Source organism: Danio rerio, chromosome 14 (assembly GCF_049306965.1).
Source record: "Danio rerio strain Tuebingen ecotype United States chromosome 14, GRCz12tu, whole genome shotgun sequence".
Taxonomy (NCBI): domain Eukaryota; kingdom Metazoa; phylum Chordata; class Actinopteri; order Cypriniformes; family Danionidae; genus Danio; species Danio rerio.
In genome coordinates this window covers 52,499,396-52,515,000 of record NC_133189.1, presented here as the reverse complement: position 1 = coordinate 52,515,000, position 15,605 = coordinate 52,499,396, and the positions used below count along the sequence as shown (strand labels likewise).

At 36.4% G+C, this 15,605-nt stretch overlaps 1 protein-coding gene across 50 annotated transcripts in view; it reads left to right on the top strand.

Moving 5' to 3' along the window:
* rapgef2b (Rap guanine nucleotide exchange factor 2b) overlaps positions 1-15,605 on the top strand; it is a 252,942-nt gene that overhangs the window by 169,848 nt on the left and 67,489 nt on the right. For all 50 annotated transcript variants that reach the window (XM_073922254.1, XM_073922248.1, XM_073922244.1 and 47 more), the window contains one exon: positions 2,807-2,938. In XM_073922254.1, the coding sequence (XP_073778355.1) occupies positions 2,807-2,938 (132 nt within the window). The remainder of the gene's footprint in view (positions 1-2,806; positions 2,939-15,605) is intronic.

Sequence of the window (15,605 nt, the reverse complement as noted above, 5' to 3'; positions counted from 1 at the left end):
TGGAAATTAGGTCAGATGCATTTTGTATGAAAGCTATACTCAGCCACAGCTGGCTGAGGACATCCAATAGCTCCCCAAAAAAGCAATTTCATTGGTACACAGACTTACACACGTACACACACACACACACACACACACACACAATTGGGAGCGGACTGAATGGGCTTTATCGGAATGCCTTGTGTGTGTGTATGTGTGTGTGTTGGTGTGTTGTTGTGTTGGTGTGTGTGTGCATGTGCGTGCGTGTGTGTGTGTGGGCTGTGTGTTCTCTAATATTAGCTGAAATTGGTTCTTAGCTCCTTATCTCACTGCTGTTGTCAGAGCCTTTCCTCCTGCACAAGCCTGCGCGCGCACACACACACACACACACACCAGCCGCACCCCTTCAGATATGTAGTACAGAGCGTCGCCACAGTAAAGCTGCTCACACTGAAGCCAAAGGAGTGAAAATGCCCCATCTTCAGTCTTTGGCTTTAAAGCGTCTTGCGTTCATTAATTATGAATCTGTGTTTGTTTTGTAAATGATTGTTTTAATGTGGATGTGAACCAGCTTTATTTTGCTGTAAGCCAATATTGTGCTACAAAGCCAAAGGCTCTCTTGCATTAGAAATCTCATTTTTCCTCTACAGCTTTCAGAGCTCAGATTATCAGTCGGGGCTCAGTGTGTGTTTATGGAACTTAAAGTCATGTTTTTTTTATTTTTAATTTAATTTAATTTACGTTTTGTGTTATTATTATTATTATTTTTTATTTATTTATTTATTTATTTATTTATTTATTTATTTATTTATTTATTTATTTATTTTTTATTTTTTTTAAATGCTAATACTTATTTTCCTAAACCACACAATTAACACACAACAACAATTGCAATGTTTTAATATCTGTGTCGCTGTAAATAAATTAGTTCAGGGCAGGATTGACGTTTAAAATAAATGCTTTTAATTGTAAACAGCATTATAATTTCTATTTGTTTTATATTGAGAATTTTTATAAATACTTTTAAATATAAAAGATTTGTCTACAATTAGTTAATAAACATATTATTGTTATTATTTTTATTATTACCAGTGGTAGTTTTATTATTATTATTATTATTATTATTATTATTATTATTATTATTTCTAGTAGTATTTTTATTAATATTATTGATAAAATTTATTATTAGTAGTATTATTATTAGTAATTGTATTGTTGCTGTTACTAATATTGCAAATAAAATGATGATGATGATGGTTGTTGTTGTTATTATTATTATTAGTTTTATTATTATTATTAATAATATTATATATTATGATTATTATTACTATTATTACAACTATAATAATGATAATGATGGTGATGATGATGGTTGTTGTTAGTAGTGGTTTTATTTACATTATTATTGATAATATAATAATAATATTATTATTAATATTATTATTATTGTTGTTGTTGTTTTTGTTGTTGTTAGTTGTAGTAGTTTTAATAATATTATTTTGATGATACTATATTATTAATATTATTGTAATATAATAATAATAATAATAATAATAATAATAATAATAATAATAATTATTATTATTATTATTATTATTATGGTTGTTGTTGTTGTTATTATTGTTATTATTGTTATTAATCTGACTTACAACAAGGATTGGTTTGATTAATGCAAACTTTGGTAGCATATTTAGGTTCAGACATTGTGAACGATTGTGAACGATAAGTTAATTTTTTTTATGATTATTTCTTTTATTTCCGTCTGAGCTACGAATATGAACTTATCTTAAATACTAATGGGATTTGCTTGTGTGTGCACTTGTTTTTTCTCTCAACTTGACCTAATTTCTGAAAAATACCCAGCAATGCCAGGCTTTCAGAAAATCTGCTTAATTGTGGAAAATATGAGTCTTTAGTTGTCTCTAATGCTTATGCAATAAATTCCAAATCTTCTGAAGTCATACAGTATACTTGCTTAAGATACCAATCGTCAAAAACATTAAGTGTTAGCAAAAGAGCTGAGCTGAAGTAAATGAGGGAAACCCCAAATTAAATGCATTTGTTGGTAAGATATTGGAATGAAACCTCATGCTCTTGAAGATTTTGTCTGTTTGTTTGTTTGTTTGTTTGTTTTTTAGCTTGAATAAAGATTAACTGTCCCCAAGGGCAAACATCCTTGTGAGGAGTGATATCAGAAACATCCAGGTGTGATGAATAAATGATAGCGTACTGGACTGCGGCTATCCACAAAACTGACATTACTTTCAACTTTAGTAAAAAAGACTCACTGCAGTCTGCGACATTTAAGTCTGAAGCATGTCTTTGTGGTTTGTGCTTTTAGATTATATACAGTTGAAGTCAAAATATTTTTTTCCCAGGTATACTTCCCAAATAATGTTAAACTGAGCAAGGAATTTTAACAGTATTTCCTATAATTTTTTTCTTCTGCAGAAAGTCCTAATTATTTTATTTCGGCTAGAATAAAAGCCGTTTTTAATTGTTTTAAACCTATTTTAGGGTCAATGTTATTAGCTTCCTCATGCAATGTTTGTTTTCGATTGTCTACAGAACAACCCACTGTTATAAATTGACTTGCCTAATTGCCCTAACCTGCCTAATTAACTTAACCTAGTCAAGCCTTTAAATTGCTGAATACTAGTAATTGAATAATACTAGTACTCTACAAAAGTATCTAGTTAAGTATTATGTACTGTCATCATCTGCTGAATGAACAGATATGGCACTGATTGACTGTCATGCTTGTTAGATGCTTTCATAAGGTCAGATATGAATCTTGACACACAGTTTTGTCTGTCTCCTCATGCAGCTGCCGGCAGACTTCAGCAGGTTACACCTGGCAGACGGGATTCACCCTCAGGTGACACACGTGTCCTCCAGTCATTCAGGATGTAGCATCACCAGTGACTCTGGAAGCAGCAGCCTGTCGGACATTTACCAGGTAACTACAGTCGCCTTATAGTGGGATGTTTTTGACAGCTTCAGTGTCATGTGACTTCAATGATTGTTTTCATACACATACTTTAGGCACCAAATTCTTAAATGGAAAGCTTAAATTATTACAATTTAATCGAATAAAATAAACTAAAACCACTTTAAAGATGCATAAAACTTTTAAATACAGTGGTGTTTGCCCCCTTACTGTTTTTATTGCTGAGGAGGATCCGGTCGATGGTTAAACTTAGGATCCAGGAGGAACAATGCTGTTTTCATCCAGGCTGTGGTACACTCGACCAGCTCTACACCCTCATCAGGGTGCTCGAGGGTTCATGGGAGCATGCACAACAGCCCACAAGTGTTTTGTGGTCTTGGGGAAGGCATTCAACCGTGTCCCTCGTGGCATTCTTTGGAGGGTGCTCTTGGAGTGCTGGGTCAGAGGCGCTCTGTTATGGGCAGTCTCGTTCCTATATGAAAAGAGTAGGAGTTTGGTTTGCATTGCCGACAATAAGTCAGACTTGTTTCCAGTGCATGTTGGGCTCCTGCAGGGCTGCCCCTTGTCACCAATTCTATTCAAAATTTTCATGGACAGAATTTCAAGGTGCAGCCTTGGGCTGGAGGGAGTACAAGGGTCCACAGGATCTCATCTCTGTTATTCGCAGACAATGTTGTTCTGTTGGCTTAATCGAACATGGACCTTTAGTATGCATTAGAGCGGTTTGCTGCCAAGTGTGACGCTGCTGGTATGAGAAACAGCACCTCCAAGTACGAGGCCATGGTGCTCTACCTGAAAAAGGTGGTTTGCCTTCTCCAGGTTGAAGGAAAGTCCTTACCCCAGGTGGAGGAGTTCAAGTATCTTGGGGTTTTGTTCACGAGTGAGCGAAGGATGGAAAGTGAGATTGACAGGCGAATCGGTGCTGCAGCAGCTGTAATGCGGTCAATGTACTGGTCCATTGTGGTAAAGAAGGAGCTGAAGCGAAAGCCAAAGCTCTCGATTTACCGGTCAATCTACGTTCCTGCTCTCACCTATAGTCATGAGCTTTGGGTCACGACGAAAGGACAAGATCTTGGATACAAGCGACCGAAATGAGTTTCCTTCGCTGGGTGGCAGGGCGCACTCTTATGGATAAGGTGAGGAGCTCTGACACCCAGGAGGAGCTTGGAGTAGAGCTGCTGCTCCTCCACATCGAGAGAAGTCAGCTGAGGTGGCTCGGGCATCTGTTTGTGATGCCTCCTGGACGTCTACCTAGGAAGGTGTTCCAGGCATGTCTCACCGGGAGGAGGCCTCGGGGAAGACCCAGGACACGCCAGAGGGACTATGTCTCTCGGCTAGCCTGGGAATGCCTCGGGATCCTCCCGGAGGACCTGGAGGAAGTGTCTGGGGAGAGGGAAGTCTAGGGTTCTCTCTTAAGACTGCTGCCTCCGTGACCCGGCCCCAGAAAAGCAGTACAAAATAAATGCATGAAGGAATGAATATACAGTATATACTGTTTATATATGAATAATATATGGGAAAAAAGAGTAAACACATACATTTTTTAAATGTTTTTTTTTTTTTTTATCAAGAGAAAACAAAATGCAAAACTACATAGTCCTGTAGGAAAAAGAGCTTGCTTTCAATGTCTCTAGTTACACACAAGCCTCATTACTGCTATACCTGTTGACAATCAAGAAGTCATTTAAATAGGTTGACAAGCTTGTTAAAAAGTTTGCTTGACAAAGTTAAGTAGACCAAATGATCCTCAAAAGTTAGCCATCATGCCAAGATCAAAAGAAATTCAACAAATAAGTGAGAGAGAAACTAATTGAAAGGAAAGGGTTATAATGACATACTATGTTCATTATTAGTTCATGTTAGTGCATCATGTTAGTGCACAGTGCATTAACTAATGATGACAAGCATGAATTTGGATTTTAATTATGCATTTGTCAATGTCAAATTATGATTAATACATTCTGTACAAGTATTGTTCATTATTAGTTGATGATAAGCGATACATTATTGAACATTAACTTCTAAAATCTTATCCGCTTGTTAAGTGTGACGTCACGTGAAGCGGCTTCCGGGTCCAAGCGCTCTATTCAACTGAATGGGGAGACTCATGAAATGGTTTCGAAAATCACGATCGCAGTATATATGTCCATGCCTGATATCCAATGGCCAGAAAGTGATTAATTTTTGTTATAAATTGTTACATTTTTGGTATTTGTTATGCAGCACGCCCAGAGATTGTTGTGTACACTATGACTTTATATAAAATTAACTTTAATGTGTGATAGGAATAAAACGTGATCATAAACGAATGATTTCTCCACTCAAATGAGTGGCGGCTTGGACCCGGAAACAGTATTACATACGTCACAAACACGTCACCACTTAACAAGCTGATAGTAAAGCGTGTGCTTTTTTTTTAGCAGGGATCTTTGATTAATGAAGTGTAAAACAGTAGTTACTGTATGTATCTTTTATTACTTTATAAATAGTTTTACTGTCAATTACCATCAAATAAATGCATCCTTACAGAACATGAATAATTAATTGCTTTGAAAAAAGGATATACTGTGGACCAGTGGTTCTCAAAGTGGGGGTGGGGAGGTTCAACTTTCTGACACCTTTATCGCATTTACGTACATTAAAAATAAATACAGCCACAACTGAACATGGCGGATGGTCTCCGAGTGGCGGTCTTCAAAATTAAATGATGAATAGACTTGGGCCTATTGTTATGTGTGCACCAGTGTGTGCAAGGTTTGTATATTTAGAACCACATCAGAGAATTTTGAGGGTCGCGAGTCACAGGTATTGTAATTTTGGGGGTCGCAGGCTGAAAAGTTTGGGAACCCCTGCTGTAGACTATCCCAGATTTTTTTCAGGTTGACCCAGTTCTTCAGTATAGATGCAGATTTGACTCCATTTCAGTTATTTATTAATTTCTTCATTTATATTGTATTCATTTTGGCAGATGCTTTTATCCAAATCATCTTACAGTGCTTTCAAGGTACATATTTAATCAATGCGCATGTTCCCCAGTAATTCAACCCAAGACCTCTGTCACTAAACATTCGTCACTACAACTAAACCAGAGTCAATGACCTGTGAAACCATATCTGTGTCAGTCTATAAAGTGTGTGTGTGTGTGTGTTTGCCTCCATTAATCTTATTAATTGTGTTTGACTTGGTGTTTGCTGGTCTGTTTAATTGATTTTGTGTGTGGTGTGTTTGCGCTGGGCTGTGTGAAGGTGTATTAGAGATAACACGGTTTGTTTGGTGATGGTGATCCTGGCCTGATGAGCATCTGGTTAAAGCTCATTTACATCTGGCCGTGTCTGATCTCTGATCCACACCCCACTTTACTACATAGAACCTTCACCTCAACACAACAGCATGATGGACCCTTTTCACAAGACTGTTATGACGCATTTAACGCTCATCAGCATCTTAAATCCTTAAAGTTTTTCATATTTAGATGTTTTTTTTAAATATATGAACATTTATATGTATTTATGAATGTATTGTATCAACTTTGCATCAAATTATAAAAAAAGTGGATTTCCGCTTATGCAAGGTGTTTCTAATGCAGCGTCTATAGGGGCAAGACAGTTAATTTGATGTTATTCTCTCTTCTGGCTGCCGTTATCAGTCTTACACTATTTTTTTTTTTTTCTGAAAGTCTTGATAACACTATTGAGGAGGTTTTCTTTTATTATTTTAGCAAATAGGATTGTAAAAAAGTGATTTGACGACTTCTGCTGCTCAGAAACCTGGAAATGTGAAAAGGGTCTATTAATAAAACAGTGCAGAAATGGAATGCAATATTTTTAATAATATTTATTTATTTCTGATTGGATGAGCGTAGTTGTAATTTGCATATTCATGAGTCTCTCTGGTGATCGTAAACAGTCGACAGTTAACTGCAAAATAACTGCTGTTAATTACAGTATTATTTAATTTAAGGATTGTTCATTATGATTTATTACAGGTACAGCTGACCTCAAAAACCCCTCATGTACATTTTTTTATTCTTTTTCTAATATTTTCCAAGTGATGTTTAATATATATGTATATAAAGAATACAAACTTACAACTTGCTTAATTACCCTAACTTACCTAGGTAGCATAATAACCTAGATACGTCTTTAAATTCCACTTTAGGTACACCAATATCTTGCTAAATAAGTACAAAAATATTATGTACTGGCATAAATGAGTTATTAAACTATTATGGTTTAAAATGTGTTGAAAAGAATCTTAAAAGAATTTATTTCACAATTTTAACAGTGCATTACTGAAAATAAGCAGCATCAAGTGTACAATTACAAACTTGTATTGTTGATAGAGGGGGATTGGTGCAATTGGTGCACATTTAATACAATTTTTTTTATAATATTTTGTTTATAAATATTGAAATATACGTTTGCAAAATTATATAAAAATTACAATTGAAGTACTAATATTATTATATTAAATATTCTAAATTTGTTGTATGTGTGCTCAGTCCACAACGAATCATTTTACAATTAACTGTATTTAGAAGAAGAATAAATATATAATAAATAAATAAATACAGTATAATATAAATATAATAGAAATGCAAGAGTAATAACAGTGACCAAAATTATTTATATTGTCTTGCTCTAATTGATTTATCGTAAAACTTAAACTAGCATTAATGTCTTTTATCTTGTTTTTTGCAATTTTTTTCTTAATAAAAGCTTCATGCTTCAAAAGTAAAATAGTAAAATGAAATAGTGATATTTGTTGTTGAAGTATTGCTTTATGTAAAATCAGAGTTAGTTTAAGATTGTGTTTGCATAAAATCTAACTTTTTTTAAATACCAGCATCTAACCCTCCATCAGTTTTTATACAAAAATTCATTCATTCATTTTCTTTTCGGCTTAGTCCCTTTATTAATCCGGGGTTGCCACAGCGGAATAACCGCCAACTTATCCAGCATGTTTTTACACAGTGGATGCCCTTCCAGCTGCAATCCATTTCTGGGAAACATCCATACACACTCATTCACACTCATACACTACGGACAATTTAGCCTACCCGATTCACCTGTATTGCATGTCTTTGGACTGTGGGGGAAACCGGAGCACCCGGAGGAAACCCACGCAAACGCAGGGAGAACATGCAAACTCCACACAGAAACACCAACTAACCCAGCCAAGGCTCGAACCAGCAACCTTCTTGCTGTGAGGTGACAGCACTACCTACTGCACCACTGCGTCACCCTATACAATAATCATATTTTATAATAATCAAGACTTGGTGTTTGAATGTTCTGTGGGTCTTGGAGAATAAACAAACACTATTAACCTTATTTCCTGTGTACAATCGAGTGCAGCCATTTCAATCTTTTTGGCTTGAGACTTCCATTCTTATTCACTTCCATTCATATTTAGATGTTAGAAACAGCTCGCTCTGCTGCTTAATATTTTCTCATTATATTATTTTATTTAGTCTTTATAGTCATGCAAGCACTTGTTTGTAGAGCAAGTAGTTTACCGTTTTCTGTGGGTTATTATCCCTCATTTCTCCCATAGGCGACTCCCAAAAACGAGCAATGACGAATAAGGTCAATAGCTACTTATATAGTTTTCATAAGACATAAATTCCTCAAGCTGATTGTGCAATACTAGTCTAAAAAATCAGAAACGTTCCATACATAAACACTCAAAGAGATCAAGAAATTGAGCAAAACATATAAATAAAACAATTTAGACATGAGATGTAAATGGGATTGTATTTATGCAAGTTTAATTATAACCTGATTGACCAAATCACATTTTAATAGCAGGTGTGAACAGTAATCTTACAGTATATCTTACAGTACTTCAGAGCTCTAAAATTGTCAACAGTCACAGCTCGTATCCTCAACTTGGCTGTCAGAATGGTCACTTTTTTTCATCTTTTTTCATTTGAATAAATAATGATGCAGGTTCTTTAGGGAGGCTTGAAAGCATTGATCCAAGAATAGCCCTGCTAAAAAATTCATCTTCCCTTCACGCTCTTCTTAGCCGCCCAAACAGTGCTATGGATCTCACCAGACGTGGAGGTTTGAAAGATAAATCAGACCCATCATCGGCTACAGCGCATTAACAGAGTCTTTGTTCGTCTTCCATCATTGGCTCTTAAACGCTTTTCATAAGAGACGTCAGACTGGTTTGTGCTAAGCCTGTAGCGTTGGCGCTGTTTGATTTGCATCTTGTCTGATTGGCTGCACCATATATCAGAAAAGGGTGGTACGGTGGCTCAGTGGGTAGCACTGTCACCCCACAGCAAGAAGGTCGGTGGTTCGAGTCTCGGCTGGCCCTTTGGGCATTTCTGTGTGGAGTTCGGATGTTCTCCCTGTGTTGGTGTGGGTTTGCTCTGGGTGCACAGGTTTCCCCCACAGTCAAAGGCAATCACTGTAGGTAAATTGAATAAACTAAACTGGCCGTAGTGTATGAGTGTGCGCTTGAATGAGTGTGTATAAGTGTTTCCCAGTACTGGGTTGCGGCTGGAAGAGCATGCGCTGCGTAAAACATATGTGAACATATCACAGCGATATCACCCTGCAGCCCATGACCGGTCACTCACTGAAGCTGAGCAGGGTTGAGCCTGGTCTGTACCTGGATGGGAGACCACATGGGAAAACTAGGTTGCCAGCAGGGGGCGCTCAACCTGTGGTCTGTGTGAGTCCTAATGCACCAGTAAAGTGATGGAGACACTATACTGTCAGTGAGCGCCTGTCTTTCAGATGAGACATTAAACCGAGATCCTGACTCTCTGTGGTTATAAAAAGTCCCATGACACTTCTGGTGAAGTGTAGGGGTGTAACCCCGGTGTCCTTTGCCAAATTCCCCCCATCAGTCATTACCTATCATGACCTCCCAATCATCCCCCTTCATCGAACTGGCTCTATCACTGTCTCTCCACTCCACCAATAGCTGGTGTGTGGTGAGGGCATTGGTGTCGTTGTCCTGTGGCTGCAGTCACATCATCCAAGTGGATGCTGCACACTGGAGGTAGTGTGAAGAGACCCTCTTCGTGATTGTGAAGCGCTTTTGGTGTATGGCCATACAAGATGAATGCGTTATATAAATACACACAATACTTACTTACTTAATGTATGCTGGGATAGTTGGCAGTTCATGCCACTGTGGCGACCCCTGATAATCAGGGACCAATCAGGGAAGTGCAATCACTTAATTTTATGTGCTAACACCTTAAAAAACATGTACTTTTGCTGTTTGTTCAAATTACGTATCTAAAATAAGTTGAAACAACACAATTCTTGAGTTTTTTTTTGGAGGACAACCTAATTGTTTTATGTTCAATCCACTTAATCTCTAGTAGTTCACTTAATCGCACCCTGCTTTTTTTTTACACCGGAGCATTTGTGTGCTGTATGCATGGGTTTATGCAAATCTGACCAATCAGATGGCACCTTTACTTTCTACGTTTCCACCATTAGGTCCTGTTAGCTGAACAGCTGAAAATATACAATAATGCTAGGTAAGAGAGAGGAAAATGACGACAGCCAATCAGAATATGACGTTTTCAGTCATTCATTGTGTTTTAAAGACTAAATGTCTGCAAGTATCTCAGAAAATTATCTATTACATGTTTATTTTAATATGATCATAACATAAATGTATAAAGTTGAAGTCAAAATTATCAGCCCATTTTTCCCTAAATGATGTTGAACAGCGCTAGGAACTTTTTACAGTATTTCTTATAATATTTTTTCTTCTGGAGTAAGTCTTATTTGTTTTATTTTGGCTAGAATAAAAGCAGTTTTAAAAACAACACAATGGGCAGCACATTGAACACGTTTTATAAGTGCTCAGAAGCTTATAAATAACTAATGAAAGAATAAAGTTACATTAAAACCAAGCACACGATTGTTTTTCTTGTGAAATTCCCAATAAGTTTGATGTGTCACATGACCCTCTTCCTATTGAAAAAACAAAAGTTGGATCCAAGATGGCCGACTTCAAAATGGCCACTATGGTCATCACCCATCTTGAAAAGTTTGCCCCTTTACATATACTAATGTGTCACAAACAGGACGTTACTATCACCAACCATTCCCATTTTAATTAAGGAGTATCCATATAAATGGCCCACCCTGTATACCGAGTGCGATTGGTCTTGTTTCTGCCAGAGGCTTAATGAGCTGAAGCCAATCATCAGTGTCTGGATAAAGACGTGATGCGATGTAAATCCCAAAAGATTCCGCTAATGGGTGACTGCTTAGTGCATTGATTTTAAGATCTTCAAACCGCATTAATCAACAGTCATTGATACCTTTCCTCAACAAGACTGCCGTTGTTTAAGTGCACAAGCAACCAGTTGGTGTACATTCATGATTAACTGCCTTGAGAATGTGTGTTTTATGGCATGAATGAGAAATTAGGGCTTTTCTGCAATTGAGAACATTGTCTGTGTTGCGAGCCGTTTATGTTTACATTCAGTCAAATGTACAGTTAAAGTCAGAAGTATTTGCCCCCTTGAATTATTAGCCCCCGGTTTTTTTTCCCCAATGTCTGTTTAGCTGAGAGATTTTTTCAACACATTTCTCATCATAATAGTTTTAATAACTCATCTAACTGATTTATTTTATCTTTGCCATGATGACAGTAAATTATATTTGACTAGATATTTTTCAAGACACTTCTATACAGCTGACATTTAAAGGCTTAACTAGGTTAATTAGGTTAACTAGGCAGGTTAGGGTAATTAGGCAAGTTAATGTATAATGATGGTTTGTTCTGTAGACTATCGAAAAAAATATAGCTTGAAGGAGCTAATAATTTTGTCTTTAAATTGGCTTTTAAAAAATAAAAACTGCTTTTATTCTTGCCAAAATAAGACAATTAAGACTTTCTCTAGAAGAAAAAACATTATCAGACATTCTGTGAAAATTTCCTTGCTCTGTTAAACATAATTTGTGAAATACCTAGAAATGAAAAATAAATTCTAAGGGAGGCTAATAATTCTCTGTATTTATTTATTATGTATAGGTTTGAGAGAAATGCTAAAGGTTGTTATATTCTTTTAAGCTCTAATAACATTTATTTGTGGCACCTTTTCTGTTATATATATATTTGAGCCATATCACACGAGTAGCAGTGCGATATGGCTGTATATCGGCACTGGTGGGAGGCGTGCGTTGGCGGCCGAGTGCCTTAGTGCCCCCACCAGTGCCGATATACAGCCATATCGCACTGCTACGAGTGTGATATTGCGTTTATACAACAGTTTGACGGCATAATTGTGTATATAAAAACTAAACATGGAGAGCCTCAAAAACCCTTTTGTATGAGGAACTACTTTCTTCCGGATTCAAAGCATAAGCTGACAGTTAAACAGTTGAGCGTGCATCTTTTAAACTTTAGAGCTTTAGTGTCTTGTTGTATGTGGGCGGAGTAATACACAAAGGGTAAAGAGGCTGTAGGAGTTCTGATATTGCAGAATATCACACCGCTATCAGCCAATCAGATTTGAGAACCAGACAGAACTATTGTTTAAATATATATAAATATTTTATATTTTTTATTTTATTTTGAGTTTATATATATATAAACTCAAAATGACAATTTTATTTAACAATTTTTTTGACAAAATTTGTTACTAGTTTACAAAATAAAACAAAATGGCATTTTACTTAAACACATAAAGTTGTAAATCCAGTAGGGATGTAACGGACCACAACCCACAGTTCAGAACACACGTGACCCGCAAATTATTCTTGTCTGTAGATTAATCCTCAATTTGTAATGATTGCAGAGAGATCGCGTCATTCAAATCACATGTCAAAGCATTTAGGCTTTCCTGTAAAATATAATGATGACGGAAGAAGATGTGGTGGGTTGTTCCGGATGTGGTGGCTTTCTGAGGTTATTGAAGGTGTTTTCTGTCAGTACTTGTTTAGTTCGCATTAATGCATTCAGTGTAAGCTGCCTGATTAATCATTAAAAGATCGGGATCTCAACACCCACGCAACATAAATGATAAATGGTGGTGTTTTGCAAATGTTTATTAATCCTTCGAATTGCTGTATTTAAATCTGTTTGAAAAATGCAAAAATCAAGAAAGAAATTGAGTCTTTTGAGTTAGTTATACAGTTACAATCAGTCAAATAACACAGAAGAACTGGGAGAACAATTTGTAGTTTAGCTATTTATTAGAGATGTAACAATATTGTAAATACCGTCATACCGCAATAGTAATTTTTTTCAATAATACCGTAGGCGCATGACTCAATAAAACTATTTTTCTGAAAAAAGTTTGCTTTGGCGAATGAAGCGAACGGGAGAAAGCGGGAACTACAATTCCCATCAGCCTAGGCGTGGCCATCATCCTTTGCGATCTGTTGTCACTGCAGATCTAGTAATGTGGAAATGGAGTGTGTTGCTAGTAGAGGGGAAGAAAAAGAGCTGGAAATGATCGAACCTAAAGCGGGTTTTAAATCGGATGTGTGGAAGCATTTCAGTTTCTTTCTAAAAAGATACGAATAAGGAGAAAAGATGACAGACAAAAAAAAAAAAACAGTATGCAGGCACTGCCAGACTGTGGTGAAATATAAGTCGGGGAATACGACTAATAACAGTCATGGGGACTGCAGAACACAGCGCACTTGTTAGATTAATGCAGACATTAGCCCCTTTCACACATACAGATCTTTCCGGAAAATTGCCGGCAATTTTCCGGAAACCTTGTATGTGTGAACAGGTACTTTTTGAAAATACCGGTAAATTCGTTCTGGCTATTTTCCGGAAAGAGAAGTTGTAACATTACCGGCAATTTGCCGGAATGCTGCGCTGTGTGAATGCAGAAGGAAGATTGCCGTAATAAGTGCGTGCACGTCTAGAACGTGCTGACGTGAGACGTCTGCTTTAGCCAATCACAACAGTCAGACGCATTTACGTCCGCGCGGTTTGTGAGAATAAAAGCCTTTGAATATTTTTCCAGACACATTTAGCTGCTAGAAGTTAGTCAGATCACGTTTATATGTTCTTCTTAATGCCAACTGTGTAAATAATCATCGTTGAGATGTTTATGATAAGCCATTGTTTGTTTACCTTCAAGCTTTGCATGTGCCTGTGAAACAGCCTGTGAGCGCCTGCACACGCACATATTGAACATCTCGACATGCGAAAGTGATCCTGCGAAAGTTGTTCACAATATTGATCATCCACAGAGTTTGTAATTTAGTCAAATGTTTACAAATTCAAGCGCAGCCATTTATAGCTCATTTGTGGTGAATGATGTCAGAATTTACCGGTATTTTGGAATGGATGTGTGAATGCTCTTTTCCGGAAAATTTCCGTAACGTCCTCGCTTGTGTGAACAGCAATTTTTTTAATTTACCGGTAAAGTCATTCCGGAAATTTTCCAGATATTTACCGGTATCACTGTGTGAAAGGGGCTATTGACTTGTACCGCAAAGAGACCTCTATCTCACTCATGGCTTGTCCTCTCAAGTGGTGGAAAGACAATGCACAACGTTACCCACTGCTGTCAACCTGGGCTAAATCATATCTCTCTGTCCCAGAAACCTCAGTCCCAAATGAGAGGCTTTTTTTTTTTCTGTTGCAGGGGACATGCCCAGAGATCCCAGCGTTTACCAGATTATAGTTATATGATAATTTTCCTTAAAAAACCCATCTCTATCTAAGTGAGTGAGTGATTAAATGCTGAATGTGATGAGTTTTCAACAATACTAAATTAAAACTTTTTTTTTTTTTAAATGATTTAATAGTTTTTTGTTATTAAAATTGAAAAATTGAAGTTCCTGTTTCGAAACTTACAGATAGATGGCTAATTTGTATGTCATTGATATGTTCACTGCTAAGGTAAATAAACACTTTTGGCACTTTTTTCGAGTCTTTTCATTAGTTTTGTTTTTCCTGTAAATTATTCAATAAATACCGTACCGTGCCATTCATATCGAGGTATTATCATACCGTGAAATTCTGATACCGTTACATCCCTACTATTTTTGGTAAAGATTACGCTCAAAAAGAACTTGATGCTCAAAAATGAAAGTTGTAGCCAGCAATTACATTATTAAAAAAATAGGTGGCGACAACCAGCCATCATAAACATGCCACTGAATAATTCTTCAAAAATGATCATTTAGCAATAAAGCATGAAGTTTTATGAGTGAATCACTGAATCATTAATTGAAAATGAGACTAAAAATAAATATAGGTTATAATGTTAGATTTCTACATTCAGCGTTATCAGCAACAGTAGCAGTAACAGGGAATTTTTCACAGTACTGATTAATTCACAATTATTTTTATTCAGCTGATTATTTCTTCATTTTATTTTTTATTAAATTACAGCTTCTAAGTTCTGTTTGTTAAAACCAAAATTGACTACATTTACATGGACATCAGTAATCAAATGATTTGCCTTAATCTAATTAACACAATAATAAGATTAAGGTGTTTACATGAGTTGCTTTTTGAATGTTTCTTTCATGATAACGTTTTACATGTCATAGCGCATACTTAGATTGACGTCATTGTGTCACCGCGCTATCCGCATTTCCTCCGAAGTTTCATATCATTTTGGGTGTTTCATTATTAATTTGTCAACTTTAACTGCGGTCCGACACTTTCACTTTCATTCGGGCATGCCCCCCGTGACAAACAAGATATTGGATGC